At 36.8% G+C, this 22,164-nt stretch overlaps 1 protein-coding gene across 6 annotated transcripts in view; it reads left to right on the top strand.

Moving 5' to 3' along the window:
* ANKAR (ankyrin and armadillo repeat containing) overlaps window positions 1-22,164 on the top strand; it is a 111,998-nt gene that overhangs the window by 13,402 nt on the left and 76,432 nt on the right. For all 6 annotated transcript variants that reach the window (XM_074302880.1, XM_074302876.1, XM_074302877.1 and 3 more), the window contains 4 exons: window positions 7,122-7,559; window positions 13,602-13,765; window positions 15,496-15,596; window positions 17,007-17,187. In XM_074302880.1, coding sequence (XP_074158981.1) covers window positions 7,122-7,559; window positions 13,602-13,765; window positions 15,496-15,596; window positions 17,007-17,187 — 884 coding nt within the window. The remainder of the gene's footprint in view (window positions 1-7,121; window positions 7,560-13,601; window positions 13,766-15,495; window positions 15,597-17,006; window positions 17,188-22,164) is intronic.

Genomic DNA, 22,164 nt, shown 5'->3' with positions numbered 1-22,164 from the left:
AGTCCTTTATTTCAGGAAGCGCAAGAATCTCATTCTAAATATCATCAGGCTGCTCGAGCTTTACGTTTACAATTTGGAATAACAAGAGAGGAAGCTAGGAGCATAGTAAAAAGCTGTACAGCTTGTCTTCCTTTCCATGCTCCTACACTCCCTCCAGGGAAGAATCCTCGTGGTTTGAGACCCAATGAAATCTGGCAAATGGATGTGACCCATTATAAATCTTTTGGTCGTCTATCTTTTATTCATGTCGTGGTAGACACCTTTTCAGGATTCACATTTGCAATGCCAGCAGCAAAAGAGACAGCCCGAGTGGTCACTGAATTCCTTATACAAGCTTTTGCAATTATGGGTGTGCCACAAGCAATAAAAACAGACAATGGACCTGCATATACGTCCAAACATTTTACACACTTTTGTGCACAGTATAAGATTTTACATACCACGGGCATACCCTTTAATCCTCAAGGGCAGGCAATAGTAGAGAGAAGAAACAGAGATATTAAGACACTCCTCCAAAAACAAAAGAAAGGGGGAGCCACAGGTAGCCCTAGGGAACTTCTAAATTTAGTTCTCTATACCATTAATTTTCTAATTTTTGACAAAGATGCACTGGCTCCGGCAGACAGGTTTTATAACCCACCAGAAGGGCAGTGTCCAGTGAGAGCATCTCCACTGTCCTTAGATAATCGCCAGGTGATGTGGAGAGATCCAGAAAGTGGTGAATGGAAGGGACCAGATAGGTTAACTGCCTGGGGGAGAGGGTTTGCTTGTATTTCTTCAGCAGGAGAAGGAATCAGATGGGTGCCAACGAGTCATATTCGCCTTGTCCACCAGAGAGAGACAGAAAAAGAGAAAGACCTCAAAATAAAGAAGATCTAAGAAACATCTGACACTGAAAGAGCATGGATAATAAGAAGACTGTTAAAGAACTTTAAAAACCAGCAGGAATCATTGGACTTCCTCACACAAGATGAGAATAATGGACAATGGACTTATGGACATTTATAAATTTTCAATTTATGATTATTTGATTATGTTATATACTTCTAGCATGCGTTATGTTACTATGTTACTATATGCTTATGTAATTTATGTAATTATCTGTAATACTTCCCATATTGATGGATTTATGTTTCAAGGTCATGACTGTCCTATGTTCTAAATCAAAAGAAAGGGGGAGATGTTAGGATTACTAAGTGAGAACTGAGGTTGTCTGGACAGTGACAAGGTGAGAATTCAGGTTTTCTGGACAATTACAAGGTGATAACTCAGGTTGACTTGATAGAAGGAGCAAGCCCATTGGCTGAAGTGGTTCTTCCCAGAAGCCCTTGCATTATCCCACGCCCATTCTCTGGGAGGATAAAGAGGACAGCACTCCAGGAAGAGGAGAAGACTCTGAATTGCATCAGGCTTGACGGGGCTCTCTGCAGGAAGGGAAGTCACTTCTTTGGACAAGAGTTAACAGCAACTGCCTGGAGACAACGGTTCGTTACAGGAAGAAGAATCTGTCTGAGAGATTTGAGTAGACACAGCAGATCTCTTCCCAGAGAGCGATCCAGCAGCTTCTGGAGATGACAGCTCGCTACAATAGATAATATAGTAATTAATATATATTATTATGTATTACATATAATTTATGTGTTTGACATATATTGCTGTTCAAGCATCATTAGTTTTTGTGCTTTTCTGCAATGTATCGCTTATACTACTGTTGAGGGATAAGATACCCCAACAATGTTAGGATTTCTAGGTCAGTGTTTCTGGTAATTCACAAAAAGCTTATCTCCAAGTTAAGGGGCAAAGATTTATTGTGCTGCTAACCTGGGATTTAGTTCCAAAAGAAGTTAGCAAAGAACCAAGAGCAAGAAGATATACTTATAGGGAAAAATTAGAAAGATCAGATCAGATGTCACTAATATGCTAATTTTATGGCTTGGACGTAGAATTGAGGAATAGTCTGATATGCAACTCATTATTGTTTCAGAAACTTTGTTATTACTGACAGACAGATTGTTATCTGACAGCCAGCCTTATTTGTGGAACTACAGCACTCCCAGGCCAGGTGGCCCTAGGGTTAAGGCCAGGAAGCCTTCAGATTATTGCTACATCTTCCCCTAGGAGCTATACCACAACACTACTGCATGGTGCAAAGTTGCATGTTTCTGAATGTGATCTGTTGGGTCACCTAAAGCAACTCTCATGTAATACTATATGGTTTGCACTGCCTTGAGATTTGTGTCCTTTGTTCAATTTATACCATTTTGTCACATGAATAATCAACCCTTTTTCCCAGAGTTTGGTCTAAGACAGATAAACAATCCATGGGTCTATTCCTCCTAAGGAGGAGGACATGTCTACAAGGCAGAATAATTAAAATACATATCAATTACTACATTCAACCAAGACTAGGGTACCAACAGAACAACATGCACAACAAAGATGTCATGACTTCAGTGGAAGAAGGTGCCCCAAATTCAACAAGACTAGCAGAGCCATAGAGGATGCTAGCCCAGCAGTCACCACAATCCATCAGAAGCAGAACCTAGAAGGGCAAGCTGTCCAGCAGAGATTTATTTCTAGCTGAAATGTCTCACTCATTGGTAGGGCCAGTGAGAGCAGTGACATAACAGAACCAGAAAATATCAGTGATCTTGCAATGTGGCAGGTATAAATTTGTCTTCCATGTGAACTCCTCACATACAGATCCCTCATGTGTGATCCCTATAAATGATCACTTTTCTACTAATGATCCTTATATGTATGAGAGAGAGTGTCCCCAGTTTGGGTAGAAAGGAAGGAGAGGAGAATGTTCTATTTCAAGTCTTACTAAATATCTTCTCTTTAAACCAAGGCCTCTGCTTTTTTTTTTTTTTTTTTTTTTTTCTTAAATGGGAGTCTGATAAGCTATTATTTGAAGTGCATGTTGACCCATAGAGTACCATAAACCTGACTGGTTACTTAAGGAGCTTCATCTATTAGAGTAGAGTTTCCCAGTTGCAACTGGTTTTAAATAAAGACACTGCTACTATGGAAACAACTGCTGATATAATGTTGTTTCTTCAGGGGTGTACAGGTGAGCTGTACCATGTCTTCAGGCTCACTGGGAAATTGTGATGAACCTGTCTCAACTTCAGCAAAAAGCATGTCCTTTCTGCCAGTTTCCTTTTTCTTAGAACATATTTTGTATCTAGCCAAGGGACTGAAGCTCTGGCTACAGTTGCAGAGTTCCCATAAATTCTCACCCTATTATTAGATTGACACTGGCAGAATCAATGTGATATACTAAGTATATATAGTTGGTTCAAGGACTGTCAATTCAGTATTCAGGGAGATAGGGATTGGAATTGGGCTTTCACTCGTACAGGGCATTCTTAGTGTTATGCCACTGTTTCTTTTAATTATTCTGCCTCAGTTTCCCTAAATTGTTCTACTTAATTTTCCCTGACATTGGCAAGCCCCCTTCCTTACCATTAGAACTGATATAAATTAGGGCTGGGACTCCTGACCATTATTAGCATTCCATAGAGCCATAAATTGTAGATAGGTTTTTAAGAGATAAGTAAGCATATCTTCTATTTTAGACATCCTGGCTCCAATGTCCTCCTAAGTTATCAGAATTTATGGTCCTCACCCCCAACCCATAAGAACCGAAGTGTGGTCTGTTCCTGGAAATTCCCTCTCACCAGAGTTCTAACCCCCCCCCCCCTTTATTCCACTGATCACTGAAGCCCTATAAGAATCCAGGGAATTTTTCACTTGTTTCTGGATTCTTTGAGAGGCAAGTCTCCCTCTCCAATAAACTCTCCAATAAAATATTAAAATTCTAGAATCTCTATCTTGTCTCAGTTTCCCCAGCATTACACTAGATGAGGAGATTCCCTTTAACAAGAGGAATGACTATACAGAAGTCCTTCCTATACAGAAGGGCTTCTTAATGGAAAAGAGATGTTTCCATTCATTCATCACTCTGAGACAATGAAAGAGCTTTTAAAAAAAGGAGCTAGTTTCTACAAATGGGTGCCTAACGAATGCATACTATTAGAACTCTGAGCAGTTCTTTAGTTTTATGTTTTAGAATAAAAGGCAGAATTTCTAGATTTCAAATGTGATAGTGTTTATACTTCTAGAAAGAAAGATCTCAGCTCCCCCTAGTGAGCACTGTGTTCTGAGTTCCACCTTGGGAAATCTATAGATGATTTTCTAAACTGAACCGTTCTAGTGGTATGCATTCCTTAAAGTCTAAGGCTTAGACACTAATTTGTAGTGATGTAAACTAATTTCTTTAAAACAAAACAAGCAAACCAAAAAATAAATAAATAAATAAAAACCATTTCTTAAAAAAAAAAAAAAAAAAAAAAACTCTCACTGTATCCTTGCGATGATAAATGAATGGAAATGACTTCTCCACAAAAGTGCCATTCTATATAACCATTCATCTAATTAAAGAGAGTCTTGTCATCTGGGAGTGGCCTATGCCAGTGAAATCCCAGATCCTAACCCTATTCCGCTGAATACTGAATTATCCCAGAGGTATCTTGTCAAATACCCTTCCCCCCCATCATGATTCAAATCTGGGGCTTTGTTGTCATATGAATAATTGAGATCACTTGTTTCCAAGTGGATGGTTTCTGGCCATCGAATGGATTTTCAGGCTGTTTTTCTCTTATGGAAGTTGTTTATCCTACTGAATTTGGTTCCTTCAGTGAAAAGTATTTATAAGCCTCTATAGCCTGCCCAGACATCCATATCCTTGTTAACCTTCAGCAGTAATGGAGTTTGCATTCCCTTCTTCTAATTATTCTCGACTAGACCCATCACAGCGTAATGAATAGCAAGTATTAGGGCTGTTTTCTGATGTGCAGAGTTGCGATCTCAGTCAGGAATCTTGTATTTGAAGACAACAAATGTCAGATTTGGGTTTATCAAAAAGAGTCATTGAAGGGTTCTATTGAATTGTTAGTGAGCAATTGAAATGGGCAAGCTATATATTTCCCAATCACTCCCCTGACAAGAAAATATGCCAGTGTGCAAGCTAATTAGATCAGTGACCAAACACATATAATACTTTAGGAGACATGGAAGAAGTGGTCCTCTAAATTTCCAGAAGCACTCCAAATATGGGGTTGGGCTTAATACTTCCCAGAGAAAATCCTAACTGCAATAAGCATTTAGTTTCTTCTTATCAGAGTTCAAACAACTATTGTCTTATTCTGGGTAGAAGTTTATTGGGATGAGCTAATAGTTTCCATTAAGGAGAAGGAAATCACAAATGATAAGTATAGTAATTTTTCTTCAGGATAAGGATTCTGTTCCACTAAAAGGCAAACAGTTCATCTGAAGGACAAAACTGCTCTTAGGAAGTCACTGCAAGAGTGCTGGGAGCTCTCCCCTAAACTATTACCAACCCTGCCCCAGAATTTGCTCAAAGGTCATATATATATACACACACATATGGAGAGAGAGAGGGGAATTATATATAGAAATTATATAGATATAGATATAAGTATCTTGTTCTCTCAAGGAAAATGAAGAGAGTCCCTGTCTTGAGGTAATATTCGTGGAATTGGTGGCATTTTTGACAAAAATATTCTAATGTACCAGAGTGCACATCACATCAGTTGTTCCTATATCCAGAAAAAAGGGATACATTTCTTCTATGGGGGTGGAAACTTCTCTGTGACAACAACCCATGAAACTCATTTGGGGTCATCAGCTGAACTTTACCAACACTCCATTAAAGAAGGGACCCCAAAACAATTAAAACTCCTTGAAGGACAAATTCTACTCGAATCCTGCCAGGGTGGGGACCCTGCCCAATGACAAACAGCTTCATTCTATTGTCTGGGTGGGGCTGGTTGAGTTCAGAGTTGGAGATAACAACCTTATTCAATTGAAGATTTTCTATTCAATTCCAACTCTACCCACCAGCCTCTTGGGGAGGGGGAAGCAGGCCTTGGAATGTAGCCAAAGATTTAGCCAAAGACTTCCTTATAAAAACGGCAATTGAAAACTCATTTCTTTGCAAAGTTCCTGCCATGCCATGCCATGCCATGCTAGGTTATACTATGCTATGCCAAGGAAGCCTCTGCCCACTGGAATGATATTCTCTTCCAGTGCTATCCTCTTTTTATCCTCACCTATTTCCCTAAGGGACTTTACACCTCTCTGTTAGGATTTCTCTACTAGAAACTTTACTTAGGCTGACTTCCCAATGCCTAAATAAATTTCTTTTATCAATCTAGCTTTTTCAAGTTTGTAAATTCCTCAACAGAGAATCTCTGTGCCTCCAGAAGGAGGTTCCCCAAAACTCTCTACCCTTGCACCAAATCCCAAGGGGGTGTGAGGGAGCCAAACCTCTCCATTTGGTTCCCTGAACCCCAAACCTACCACTAGACCTCATCATTTAACTCCCTGACCACCAGAAACCTTAATCTCATTTTAGTCCCTTAAATCTAGACCTCCTCATTTGGTTCCCTGACAGAAGGGAATCCCAATACCTAAACCTCATCACCATGACATAACTGCTCCCACAGCCAACCTGGGATAGGGGAGTGCTGGGAGAGGAAGTAGTCTGGCTCCTAGCCCACATGGTTGGGACTGCCACCCTTTAAGGATCTTAATGCTTCTGGTCTCTTTCCAATTGTCTGCTGCCTCCAGTCTACTGGAAGAAGGCCAACTGCTCATCCTGCCTCCAAGGCTACCACCCCCACCCTTAAACATTTTTGCCCGAGGTAGAAAAATTTCTAGTTACAGCTCTGTTTGTATTTACATCAGCTCAAAAGCCATAACAATAACAGTCACTCAAAGGAATACAAAGATTTCATTGTTTGCCTCCTGGCAAGCCTACATAAACACTTTCATCTATTTTTAGAAACAATTTTGATGAAGCTGGCAAGCTCTAGAATTTCCTTAATCTGCACTTTTTGTCTCTTATTTTGTGCCAATGGAGACCTACATAAAAAAATAGCAATTAATTTTAAAAAGTGAGATTCTAGAAGGTATATTTTTAGGAGTTAATTGACAGATACAATTTTACTCTACAAAAGATGATTATCAATTTGGGGGAAATGGCATAACATGAATTTTTCACTATGTGAAAATTTCCTTTTTTTGCTCTGAAGGTCTCGTTGATCTCACAAAGGATCCAGATTTTGATGGAATATATGATGAAGATATGAACGAAGACCCAACCTATGATCCTAATAGCCCTGAAGAAAAATCAATATTTATGAAATATGTTGAAAATATAAAACTAAAGCTGACATTTAGCAACACACTGGTTCAGCAATATGAAAATGTCTTTCTATTTGAAACAGCCTATTGGCTTACTAATGCAGTAAGATATACTGAAGAGTATCTTGATATTTGTACCTATCAGAGAATTCAGCAAAGATTAGCTCTTCATAAAAAACTTATAGAAAAACATTTTGAGAAGAAAACTGAAATGCGGCAAAATATGGCATATCTAAAATTAATATGCTTTATGATTCCTTTCTTGCTTAGCTTAAAAAAGAAGATGAAAGTTCCAAACTTAAGTTCCCTGCTTCCATCATTTTCAGGTAAGACTAGTTATCATCAGAAGGCCAACTTCTTTTTTTCACTTAAAAAAAATTGTATATTTTTCCAAGTTTAGGACTTGTAGTTCTTTCTAAGTGTGGGTTCTGAGAATATATCCCAAATGCTAGCATATTGAGATATAAGTAAAAGATAGGAAAGAAGGAAGAAAATCAGTTTACACTATTTAAAGAGATTTCATATTTTACTTGGGAGTACTAGGCAAATCCATCATTCTTTCTCACTGGTGTCTTGTCTAGAGATGTTTCCACATAAAGGGAAGCAAGATAATCATGCAAAAATGCCTTTTCTTCCTGATAGATGTTTCCCCTTCTGACTCTCACTTCTGATCCTAATAAATGTTTATTAATTAACTGATCCCTGAGTGCAAAGGCTAGCATTCCATAATATAGAAAGTAACAAGTTAAAAAAAAATTTAGTAACCTGGCTTCTTATAACAATTGATGTATCCTTACTGGGAAATTAGGTCCATTGTGATAAAGTTTGTAGTGAGACTAAGAAAATGAAAATAGTTTTCCTCTCTAGGATCTTTATTTTAACTGTCTCCTCCAACCTTGAATGCCTACTTCCCATCTCTTCTGCTTCAGTTGCTGCCTGAAGCTTAGGATGGGAACTTGGCAAAAGAACAGAAGGGGAAAAGAAATAAATGGACAAAAGACCATAAGAGGGGCAAGGAGAGGGAATAAGTTTAAAGTACCACCGATATGCCAGGCACCGTGCTATACTTTACAAATATTATCCCATTTGATCCTCACGACAACCCTGGAGGTAGGTTCTATTATTTTGCCCATTTTATATTGAGGCAGAGAGAGAGAGAGAGAGAGAGAGAGAGAGAGAGAGAGAGAGAGAGAGAGAGAGAGAGAGAGAGAGAGAGAGAGAGAGAGAGAGAGAGAGAGAGGTTAAATAACTTGCCCAGCTTTCACAGTTATTAAATGTCTGAGGTTGGATTTGAATTTAGATCTTCTTGATGCCAGCCTTCCCCCTTTACCCTCCTCATCTATTCACCCTCAGTTCCCTCAAAATAAGAAAATAGTAAAGGAGATGGACATTGTGAGAAAAACTTATTTACTTGATAAAATCTTATTTGTCTGCAGAAGATTAATATAAAGGCAAAAGATTCAGGGGTGAAAGTTTACAAATTTTACTTTGCATTTTATATTGCAAATTGCTTTGTAAATAATCATTCCTCATTGAAAGATGCTTCTTATGATTTTGTTGCCCCTTGGTCCTGACTCTTCTTACCTTATACATACCAGTTTGCCAACCTGGTGTTTAAGGCTTTCAGCAATTCTATTTAAACCTCTAAATATTATTTCCCATTATTGTCTAACTGGAAACCTCAATGCCATCCAGGTAGGTTTTCTTCACCATCTCCAAACACAATAGTTATTTATCTTAAATGTTTTTCCAATCCCACCTGAATGTCTACATAGTAGTAATAAAATAGAGTTAAAATTAGAAATAGAGCATATTTCCAACTCTTTTCCATCTCAAAGACCGAAAGTGGTAGCAAATTGGTAGTGACTTTGCACAGCCCTCCCTCACTAAAATCCAATTCACTTATGTGTCATGGCATTATTTCTCTAATGTCATGATTGTGGATACACAACAGTATGAGGACAGGCAAAATCAGAGAAGAGACTATTGGAAATGGCAGGGAGGAATAGAATGGAAAATAGCAAAAGCAACTGTCTGTTACTACTAGAGGCTTTTCATGACCTCGTCACCAACACTGTCTTCCATTTGTCTAAATGCAATAAATGGTGGATGCACTCTTGAAACAAACTTTGGCATTTAATAGACTATGTAACAGACAGTATATAAGAATGACAAAGGCCATGTGTGCCACAAAGAGTAAAGATTTAGCCTCTCCAAGCTAAACATCCACATTCAACAAAAGCATCAGCCCCAAAGCAAGATGACTATCTGAAGACAGAAAAATGTGGTTCTCCAATTTGGAACAGTTTATTGCTAACTTGGAGGGAAACATGAACACACACACACACACACACACACACACACACACACACACACACACACACACGATGGGGAGAGGCAGCTAGGTGGCTCAGTGGATAGCCAGCCCTGAAGTCAGGAGGACCAGAGTTCAAATGGGTCTCAGACCCTTAATACTTCCTAGCTGTGTGACCCTGAGCAAGTAACTTAACCCCAATTGCCTCAGGAAAAGAAAAAAGAAAATGATGGGGAAATTCAGAAGCTGCCAAACAAAAAATGAACGATAGTTCATCTATTTCTAAGAAAGCAGCACTTAATGCTATTAAAAGTAAACGGCAAGCAAAGCTTAGAGAAATGCAGGATTCTTGGCTCAGTAAGAAGCCAGATGAAATTTAGTTTTATGTTGATAGTAACAAGCAAAAGTGCTTCTATGATGCCCTGAAGACTATTTATGGGTCAAAGACCTATGGTGCATATCAACTATTTAGCATAGACGGAACAAACTGATCAGTAATGAGGGCATGATTGTCATCAATCAATGCTGAAACCATTGACTACATGTTATCTGCTGCTCTTCTGGTTTCTAGAATCCAGACACCAGTACCTGGAATTATCATCTCTTCTTGTGAGCAGATGATGATGATACAAGGAAACTGAGAGGCAGTTACTGTTCTCTTTCATCTCTTCCCTCTGCCTCCAATTTATCTCATTCCCAATCCACAAGCAACACCTGTGGCAGCAAATGCTGCCCTGCAACACCCTCAAGTGTCATGATCCACAACTTCGGAGGCTCTCAGAGAATTGACCTGCCCTTTCACCTAGGCATAGTCCTTAATTATATACCTAAATTTGAAGTTAATCCCTCTCTAGTCAAACTTCCAACTAAAGATGAGGTTTTAAATACCTCTTGTGTAGCAAAATGCTTGGTGCTGATTTCATTTCAGCAAAGATATACAAAGCAGGAGGTTCACTGCACATAGAAAAGCTGACTAAAATCTTCCAGGTTATATGGAAAGAGGAAATTATACCCTAGGAGTTCAAAGATGCCTTCATTTTCCATCTTTATAAAGGAAAAGCAGTAGGTTGTCCTGTGACAATCATGGGAGAGTCTCTTGGTCATTGTTGGCAAGAGGCTTGCCAGCGTCTTCTGTAAGAAACCGATCCTTCACCTAGAAGATGGTCATCTACCTGAGATGTGGCTTCAGAAAAAGTGAAGGGACATTCAGCATGGTGTTTGTTGCCCAACAACTCCAGGAGAAATGCCAGGAGCAGAACAGAGGTTTGTGTACAACATTTGCCAATCTGACCAAGGCCACTTTTTTTTTTTGATACTGTCAGTCATGAGGGCTCATGGAAGACCATAGCAAAAACTGGTTACCCAGAGAAGTTTTTCCATACTGCATACCAATTCCATGATGGCATTGTTTGCACAGATTCTGGATAATGGAATGCTTTTGAGCTTTCTTAGTGACCAGTGGATGTTACCACATTGATGGTAAATTATTTAACTTAAAAAGGCCACAAGCCAAGACTAGAATAGAGGGAGAATTGGTGCATGACCTTTGCAAATGATTGTACATTCAGTGCAGCTTCTTCTGAGTCTGAGATGCAACAGAGGATGAATTGATTCACTGCCCCTTGTGCTAGCCAGCACCACGTTATATTTGAAACTATCAGTTATAGCAAATGGAGAAATCTTTAATGCTTTGGGCAAGTTCACTGACTTTTGAAGCATGCTTTCCAGGAAAGTACACAAACATGACAAGGTTGACACACCTATTGACAGGGCAGAGTTCAGTGTTTGGGAGGCTTTAAAGGAAAGTGTGGGAGAGAAGAGTTAATAGGCTGCCCACCAAACTGAAAGGCCAGAGTCATTTTGCTGACCTCATTGCTGAATGCCTGTGAAATATGTACAGTGTACCAGCACTACCACGAGAAACTGAATTACTTCAATTTGAATTATCTTGGGGAAATTCTGAAGATCACTTGGCAAAGTAAGCTACAGACACTGAGGCCCATTGTTAAGCTGGCCTGCCAAGCATTCAAACTCTACTGCAAAGAGAGCATCTGCAATGGGTTGGCCACATTTGGAATTGGCCACATTGTTGGAATGCCTAAAAGTCTTACTTTACAGAGACTCCCAGAAGAAGAAATACAAGAATAATTTCAAGAATTTTGGAATCGATTGTGGACATGAAAGACACTGGCACAGATTTGCCCAGCATGATGTGTCTTCATCAAAGAAAGGGATGAATAGTATAAGCAAAGTAAATGCAATACTCAAAAAAATCAGGCAGTTCACAAACTTAGAGCCATCTCCATCCCAAATGTTCATATGGGTTTTTTGCATCTAATCTGCAATAGAAGCAACTGAGTTTATATTGGTCTGATCAGCCACAATTGGACTGTTCACCGACCCTGCCATAGTGATATTATTTTGATCCTCTTTGAATGTGAAGCATAATAACAATATCACATACTGTCTAATATAATAGATTTGCATGAAGCAAGTTATTAATAAATATTAAGTTGAATGTTACCAATGTACAACCATTCTTACTGATCAGTTAATCACAAATACTTATTAACTGCTGAGTATGTGCAATGTATTATATTGGATATACTGAGGGATGCAAAGAAAGTATGTCAGTCACATGTCATAGTAAAAGAGTGCTGGACGTAGAAACAGGAAGACTAGAGTTCAAGTGTGACCTCCAGTCCTTACCTGATTGCCATATGCAAATCACTTTTAACCTCCCTGAGCATTATTTCCCTCATCTGTAAGAAAAAAATAAAACTAAACATAACATATTAATAATACTTGTAATGTCAGGCTCACAGGGTTTTTATGTGAAGTTTAAGTAAGATAATGTATGTAAAACACTTATGAATCTTGTAAACATTAATTTTTATTATTATAAACATTCCCTGCTTTCAAGAGTTCATGGTGAATTAAAACTATATAAGATTATCCAAAAAGTTCTATGAAGATATAAAATATGGCATAATGAATTAATAATAATAGTCAATAATAGCTAGTATTTATGCTGCACTTTTAAGGTTTGCAAAGTGCCATAAATGTGTTTTCTCATTTGATTCCCATAACTCTGGACATTAGGTGCTATTGATTAGCTCCATTTTACACATAAGAGTTCAATGACTTGCTCAGGGTGACATTTCTAGTATGTGGGTGAGGTGGGATTTGAACTTGGGTCTTCCTTAGAAGTTTCAGAAAATATCTGAGAAAATATAGTGGCTATTGTTCAGGCAGGAATGAAGTTAGATTAAATTAGACAAAGAAAGAGTGTTATTGCAGGAGTTCAGATATGAAATGAACTTGAGCCTTAAAAGTGGGAAATGAAGAGAGATACAGGAGTCATTACAACAAGGATCATTAGAAATTAATGATTTGAATGGATAGAAGGTAATGAATGGTGAGAAATAACTTCTTTTATGATAAATACATAAGTCCTATTCTTCCTACTTGAAGCTTAGTGACATAGAGAGATTGGAATAATTATACTTTTCCTGTGGTTTTGTGGAGAAAGGATTCCTATTTGGCTGCGTAACCCCTTAATCTACATTTTAAACTGAGGAAGAAGGTAGAATCGGCCTGGATGGGCTGGTTCAGGGAAACATTTTCGGAATGAGGGTCTTTGGATGCACTGTAACTAAGTGATCCATACTGACAAATGATGAATCCATATTCCCAGTAAATGATTTGTTCTTCAACTTTTAAACTTTTTTTTTTATCTGAATCCCCAATTAAAAAAAAAAAAGAATGATTTGAGAGTACTGAAAATAGACACATCATTTATGATCACTTCATAGGGTTCACAGCAACCCTATTTGTTGGGTGCTTTATATACATTGTATTCATATGTAAGGTTTTTCAAAAGATAGCAAAGTGGTAAAAATCAGCAGAATCCCTCCAGAAATGGCTTTTGGATAAAAGGTATTAGTGTCTCTTTTATACCTGAGAAGGAAAATCTGATCCTCTCCCATTCTGAACCTTCAAAAATATATTTATTTATATGTTTTCTTTTTAAATTGTGTTTTTGCTTTTGAAGATGACAAAGTCAAGACAGAACGTGAATTGCCACCATTTATATATGGACCGAATTTTAAGTGCCAGCATTTTCATTATGCAGCGAATCAATATTTTCATGTCCATGGAGGAGTTGAATTTGATATTGGAACACCTCCAGTTGAGGACATTACAGAAGCCTTTCAGGTTTATTAAGATTTGCTTTTCCTGATATAGTATAAGGCCATGCTCATAATTTGTTCAGCTTTGTTCTCTCTACTGTCAGACAGAAAGGGGTAGTGCTATGGAAACAGAAAAAAGTTCTTTAATGCTGTAAGATTATTTCCTCACTGATCTGTAATTGTATTGTACACTGTGCACACATGTCCATGGCATGGAATTTTGCTTAATACATAATTTATTTAATGCCTATGATTTGAACATTCTTCTAGTATATAGTAACAATCTCCTAAGATAAATACCATATGACTCTGTATATACATATACATAGACATGATGTTGGAGGGAGCCTTTAGAGTTACAGTTTGCAATACTGAATCAAATGTTTTAAAAAATCAGCTAGTGAAATCTTATATTTCCATTTTTTTGATCAATTTAGTAATTGTGACAATGAGGCTGGTTATAAAATATATTATACATCGAAACATATCTGTGCTGTTTTCATATTTTCATCAAAGACTGCCTTAATATGTGTGTAGATTATGTTTTATAAAGATGAGAAAGCCTCTTAGGATAGTGTCTACTATTCAATTCCTTAGGCTTGATCTGTAAGATCCCTAAATTCATTATTTATACTTAAGCTTTTCTTCACAGTTACATTCTTTTGATTTCCTTTTTTTGGGGAAGATAATATCATCCATGATTGTGCCATTTATTTGATATCTTCCCTTCTTTTCTGAAGATCCAACTCTTGAATGTGCTCATTGCATGTCATTTCATGCACAGATTTCTTCTGAGTTAAAATGGACCGGTTGCTTTTTTCAGTTTCATAATTCCTCATAAAGCATGTAAGGACTGAGATAATAGAATCCAAATAAAGCAAGTGTGCTAACTTAGTTGTGATTGGAACTATAACAAAATCAAAAAAGATAATCATATTAATTTAAATATAACCTTGCTCAGTCTACATAATTACTTTTTTTAGAAAGTCTGAAAAAATGTTAACAGCCATTCATTATCAAAGTTCTTTGGTTGGGTTGATGAAACCACAGTACATGTTTTTTAAAATATGTGAAAGGTAAGAAAATAGGAGACATTAAACAACTCTGTGATCCTCTAATTAAAAATGAAAATAGCTATGAATAATGTATATTTTAATGTAATGGAGATGTTTTTTCTACTGTGTTCTTTATATCAATTTTATTATGCTGAAGATTTTTAAAAATTGAACTTCCTTCTTATGTTATGAATTTGTAAGAAATTCATTCCATGGATAGTAGGCATAACAACTAAGTTAGGCACTTCAGGATTCTTACTGTAACTTGTAAATAAAACTGCTTTAGAGCTATTTTTTTTTTTCTGAGGCAATTTGAGATTAAGTGACTTGCCCAGGGGCACACAGCTAGGCAGTGGTCAAATTTGAACTCTGGTCCTCCTGACTTCAGGGCTGGTGCTCTATCCACTTTGCCACCTAGCTGCCTTAGGATTAAATATTTTTTTAATTGAAATGACAGCTGTCAATTATATTTATATGATTATTCTTTCTTCTTTTCAATGTATCTTTTTATCCTTTTATTTCCCCCCTTCACTAAATAAATATTATCATCTACTTTTGAGGTGAAATGTTGTGTAACTTTGACAATGCTTTAGTCATTTGAAAATTTTTTCAAAATTGTTACCAAAAAGAAGTCTTGGAAGATTTGTTTCTGTAGGTTTGAAGATATGTATTTAGTAACATAGCAACTCTTATCTTTTAGGAGATTTATGAAAAATTGCAAGATTATGCTTCCCAATCATTTTCAGATTTAGGATACAAAGAATTCTACCCCATACCAGTCATGGAATATAATGGGAAAAGGTAAGCAATATTCGAAATATATTCCCAACAGTCACAGATTGCTCCATTTCCACACAAAGCAATAGAATGAAGGGGGATTTAGAAAATGGTGCTGAGATAACTGCGTTACACAATGTTGTAAGGGCACCTCAGAGGGAAAATGTAGAAACTGTATGTAACAAGAGAGGTAGCATTCCTGGAAAAATATGTTTTTCAAAGTTTGGCATATTTAGAAGCATATCATCTTCCAGGAGCTCAAAATGATTTTCTTTCTCTAGTAATTAGGTCTCAGTGGTAAAAATAAACATAGTAATATTTCTGAACCAAAATGGTGTCAAAAGGCAACAGCTTACCCACATATTATTGTTCAGGAAATCTATTGTATTTTGACTATTCCAGGTCTGTGTCAGTCCCAGGGATACTGAATGGGTATCACATTTGTCCCAGACCTTTTAAGCCACAGGCACAAAGGTCAGATGCCTCTTAGGATAGTGTCTACTATTCAATTCCTTAGGCTTGATCTGTAAGATCCCTAAATTCATTATTTATACTTAAGCTTTTCTTCACATCCCATCTCATTTTTTCCCTCCTTCCTCCATCCTGTTTTGTTTTTTCATAAATCAGAAGTATTTTTTAAAACAAGGACTGAGGCCTGCTTGTTAGAGTATAATAATAGACTTTCTTCAAAAAATTAATCCTATAACAAAGAGTTTATGTTCCCTTTCCTGGTGTCCAAATGTTCCACTGCTAAAATTCAGAAGAATAAATATTTCAAGAATATACCAAATTAAACAGTCTCTTATGGAATGATTCAATAATGCATTCCAAATATTTATAATATAAATTCTTGACTACAGAACTTATTGAAAAATCCATAGCTATTCAAATATTTATTTTTTAAAAGTGCAGCTTCTCATTATAATTTTTAATTAAAATTTCCCCCAATATTTTTGTCCCTAAAACTATATTTGCTGATTTTAAATTAATTTAAATTTTGGATTACTTTAGGTGCTAAGGGTTTGTTAATGCTATGTAACTGGCCTAAATTCAAGTATTGTAACATATTACTGCACTTGGATTGACAAATAGATTTATGCTAGCTCACAGATGAAAATAAACAGTAGGGGTAAAAAGAGCATAAGAAAGAGATTTTATAATATGATCAAGGGAAAAAGAACACAAATATAAATTTGTTGAGGTATATGTTCTTTACTTTGAAAGGACAAAACATAATATGTGAGCAGATGTGTAAATTTTTGATAAAAGAACCATTATGCTTCAGTTATTTGTCTATATGTTATTGGTATTTACTAGCTAAAGTTTAAAAAATAATTGTAATCAGATAGTTTGCACAAAATTATAAAATCAAGTGAAACAATCACTTAGATGTTAGAAAATGTGTTTCTTATTCTATACTTTTTTTTTTAACAGCTACTATATAATCTATTTTGAACTTGAAACTTTCTACCAGCAGTTATATAAGACTCAGTGGTGGGGAGCCATAAATGAAATTGTCAACAACCTTAGACCTAAAAGACTTCCACTGTCAGACATTCAATTACATGAGCAATTCAAGAAAAAATTTGGCTTCAAAAAAGCTATGAAATGCAAGGTATCTCATTTAGTTATTACAAATTGGTTTCTATAAACAGGAATTTTGTTTAAGGAGCTAAATATCATATAAAACTATGTGTCTTAGAGAAAAAATATCTCTTTAGAGATCTGAATAAAATTATATTGACCTTCACTATTAAACTGAAATAAATTTTAGTAGGTAAGAAGCCTTTAGCATTATAAATTGATAAAATAGAACAAGTTACCCTTTACTGAATTGAACTCAATTGAGAATTGCTCTCAGCTGTATTATATCTGGTATAAGACCTATCTACTTTGCTTGGTCAGACCTGTTTGTATAACATGGGTATTTCAATTAAAAAACATTCCCACAGTTATTAAGCACCTTATACATGTTGAGAAAGACAAAAGACAATCCATGACCTCAAGGAGGTCACAATCTAATGGGGATGATGCACAAACAGCTATGTGCAAATAAGTTACATAGAAGATAAATGGGAAATAATCAACAGAAAGAAAGTACTAGACTTAAGAGTGATTACGAAAATGAGATTTTTATTTGGGACTTAAGGGAAGCCAGGAGACAGAGATGAAGTGAGAGAGCATTTTGTGCTTGGGAGACAGCCAGAGAAATTTCCCTAGTGTTTTATTTCAGCACAACCAGGAGGCCACTGACAATAGATCAAGAAGGACATGGGGAGTAGAGTGTAAGGTGTAAAAAGATTGAAAAGATGTATATGTGTGCATGGGGCATGGAGGAGGGAAGTTAGGCTATGAAAGAATTTGAACGACAGACCATTTTGCATTACATCTTGGAGGTGAGAGGAAGCCACTGGAATTGTAGAGTAGGGAACAACATGGTCAAATCAGCACTTTAGAAAAATAATTTTGGTGGCTGAATGGAGGAAGAACTGAAGTTGTGGCAGGCAGAACAACCACCAGCTATTGCAATAGTCCAGACATGGAAAAATGAGGACCTGTACTAAATGGTGGCAGGATTGGAAGAGAGAAGGGAACGTATTGGGGAAATGTTGCCAAAGTGAATTCAACAGATTGTTCACAGAGATGTATGACAGTAAGGAGACAAGAAATAACTCTTAATTGCAGGGCTGGGGCCAGAGAAGATGGTGGTACCCTTGATATTTAATACGTACTTATTATATTTGACACATTTTTCTAGTGTCTAGATATATAGATGAAATATAGTCCCTGACCCCAAGAAGCTTATACAAATACACAAAAAAACTATATACAAGTTGCACCATGTCTAATGCATAAGAGAGGTCTAGTCCCAGTGGGATGAAAGAATTGAGATAAAAAGAGATCATTTATAGTGAGAGGCATCAAGAAAAGTTTAGAGGATGAAGTTATAGCTGAAATAAGGGAAGAATTTAAACAAACAGAAAGATGTTGACCTATACAAAGGCAAAAAAGAACAGATGGAGATTAGGGAAGTGTACATAATGTGTCTGGCTGAAATATTGCAATGTGTGTGACAAAGTAAGGAAAAAAAAATCTGATTTTTGAGGATCTTTAATGCCAAGATAATGATTGCTAAGAATTCTACAAGCTATAATGGGAATGTGTAATGTTCTTGTTTGGTTTTATGAAGGTCTTAGAGCAGCCTCCACAGACAAGTAATCACCAAAAGAATAGCCAGGTGTTAAAGTCTAAATCCTTTATTATCTCCTTCACAATTTATTTTCTTTGCCTGGGGCTCAGACTAGCTTTCTTAGAGGCCTTTCAGACAGGCTTGGTCTTAGTGGGGGGAAGCAGGAGGACAGGCTAGACACCACGAGGCTGATGAAGATGGAATGAATGAATCTGACTCTTGAGTCCCCAGCCTTCAGCCTCCAGCAATGGAATGAATCTGTCTCTTCTTGACTCCAAGAGCTTGAGCTCCCACCTCCAGTCCATTTGTCTTCTCTGGCTCTTAGGCCCTGCTTATATGTTCTACACTGAATATAAACTAATCATTATATTACTAGGAAACCATTATCTGTGGTAAGATTAAATCAATCATACTGAACTTAGAGAATTATTAATCACTATGCTAAACTAGATAACCATTGTCTTATCAATTCTACTGACTTAACACCTTGTAAGAATTCTTGTTTCAGAGTTCTGGCCCATAAAAGGAATGAGTAGAGAAGTGATGGGCATTAGATTTTTACAATAGTATCACTTCAGCAGTAGTATGAGAGAGAAAAGATTAAACATATGAAAACTAGTAAGATATTAAAATATATAGGTGAAGTTGAATTAATATCAAAGTATAAAATATGTTTAAAAGGTGAAGGAAGGTAAAAACTCAAAAGTCAAGGAATATGTCAATAAGGAAGTCAGTGACTCTAGAAAGAAAAGGTATAACATAGTTGTGAGATTGCAAGAAGTTGGAGCAGCTAGGTGGCGCAGTGGATAGAGCACCAGCCTTGAAATCAGGACAACCTGAGTTCAAATCTGACCTCAGACACTTAATACTTCCTGCTGTGTGACCCTGGGCAAGTCACTTAACCCTAATTGCCTCAGAGGAAAAAAAAAAAGAGATCACAAGAAGTTGAGTGAATTCACTGTGAGCAAAGGCTCTTTAAGCTAAAGTCATCGTTTGTTCATGGCCTATTTCTGACTTAACTCTGATGAGCCAGTCTCCAGGACTTTAGTACTTGCTTTTTAGGTTCGGCAAATAGGTTAACATTGTCTTAGGGATTTTTGTCCTATATTGTGTGTTTTGTATCTATGAGATGAATTAATAGACAATTATGAGGGATGAGAATGGGCCCTATATGAACATATATAAAGGAATGGAAGAAGCTAGTAGTATATCAAGACTAAAAGTGGAAGAGAGAAATTATTGGAAAAATAAAGGGAAGTGGGTGGAAAAAAGCAAAGATATAGGTAGGTTAGCTTTAGAAAAGAATAAGATCACCTTTTTTTTGTGGCAGAAGAGAATAGAAGAGATAAAGTTTTTAAGGTGATGGTTTTTAACATCTGGAGGAGGCTATTTGACTCAACAGTTCAGTTTCCTTGATGGTATGATTTATGAAAGAACACATACAGGGGCAGCTAGGTAGCACAGTGGATAGAGCACTAGTCCTGGATACTTCACACTTAGCTATGTGACTGGGCAAGTCATTTAACTCTGACTGCCTCACAAAAAGCATGGACAGGAATTCTCTGATAAGTTGTGATTAGAATCATTGGAAGGAGTACTAATCCAGTGTAGCATTGACATAAGGACACACACAGAAATGTGGGTGTGAATTATTATTTTAATTTAAAAGTATTTCTAAGGACTTGGCAACTGTTTGCATGTGGTCAGACAAGTAAAGAGAGCAAAAGAGACCTAATGAAGAAAATAGTCAATTGTGCTATATATCTACTTATTTCAAGATTAGGTTCTTTTATTGTGCACATTCCTAAAAAATAAGGAAGGAATCTTAGCGTTTTTAGTCCATTGTCTGACTTTTGGATGGGATTGAATTTAAAATTTTTCACAATGATAGTAACTGCCACATTTCAAAATTTCTTCAGGTAAGGAGGCTACTACTTTCACAGGTGTGTGTGTGTGTGTGTGTGTGTGTGTGTGTGTGTGTGTGTGTGTATGTGTGTGTGTGTGTGTGTGTGTTTAACAAAAAAGACTTGAGAAAATAATAGCACTCATAGGGATTAAAGAGTTACAAGATTCTCTAAATATATTATTTCACTTGATCTTCAAATTCCTCTGTGAGATAAATGTTATTATCTTTATTTTTCAGATAAGAAAACAGATGTTGACAGATATTAAGTGATTGGACTTGGGTCACATTTTTTTTTATTATATATATATATATATTTTATAATATTATCCCTTGTATTCATTTTTCCAAATTACCCCCCCTCCCTCTATTCCCTCCCCCTTGGGTCACATTTTACAGCTAAAATATAACTTTACAGATTCATTATCCTAATTCCTTTGTTTACAAATGTGGAAATTTAGGTCCAAAAAGAGTATGATTTGTCTGAGTTCTCATAGCATGTTAGTGGTTGCAACTAGAACACAATTATCTTGATACTTAGGCCAGTGGTCAATCCATCATATCATACTGATGAGGCTTAGATTTAGGGAACCAACATGAAATTAGGGTTTCTGGAGGTCAGGGAGTTAAATGATAAGGTCTAGTGGCAGGTTCGGGGTTCAGGGAACCAAATGGAAAGCTTTGGCTCCCCTGCTACCGCTTGGGATTTGGCATAAAGATAAAGAGTTTTGGGGACTCCCTCTGGCACAGAGGTTCTCTGTAAAAGAATTTACAGACTCAAAAACCTAGAATGATAAAAGGTTTATTATAGGAATTGGAAGTAAGGTTAGAAATCCTGACAGAAAGATAAAGTCTGGTTAGGGAAATAGGTGAGGGTAAAGAGAGGATGGCACTGGAAAGAGTATTCCAGGGGACAGAGGCCCTTGGCATCCCAACCATGGCATAGCATGGCATGTTTGGAACCTTGCAAAGAGAGGATTTTAGTTTGAGAGATTTAGCTGAAGGGACTCTATGGATGGAGTCCCAAGTTGGCTCCTTGCTGGGTTTCAGTTTGAGCGAGAATTTGAATTAAGTGAGTTTCAGGACTGAGCCGACCCCATCCAGATAACAAGGGGTGAAACTGTCCCTCGGTGAGGGACTCTGCCTTGAAGGAGATTTTCTCTTTCAAGGATTTTCAGAGTTTTGGAGTCCCTTCTTCCTCCCAATTATCTTTCTATAAATAAAGAGTTGCTACAATGGTTTCCAAGAGGTTTCATATTTATGTTAGTTGGACTACACAACTTTTATTTATTGCCTTAATTAGCCTAAATTAGATTTAGTATAACTAAGAAGATTATATCCTTCTTTAAAAGTGGAAATTTAGGTGGCAGAGCACTACACTGGGTGTGGAGTTCCTAAGTTAGAAAATCTTGAGTTCAAATTTGACCTTAGACATTTAGTAGTTGTGTGATGCTGGAAAAAACCACTTAATCATGTGTACCTCAGTTTCCTCATATATT

This window comes from Sminthopsis crassicaudata, chromosome 3, assembly GCF_048593235.1.
Source record: "Sminthopsis crassicaudata isolate SCR6 chromosome 3, ASM4859323v1, whole genome shotgun sequence".
In the NCBI taxonomy this organism is placed as follows: domain Eukaryota; kingdom Metazoa; phylum Chordata; class Mammalia; order Dasyuromorphia; family Dasyuridae; genus Sminthopsis; species Sminthopsis crassicaudata.
This window is presented reverse-complemented; position numbering and strand designations above follow the sequence as displayed.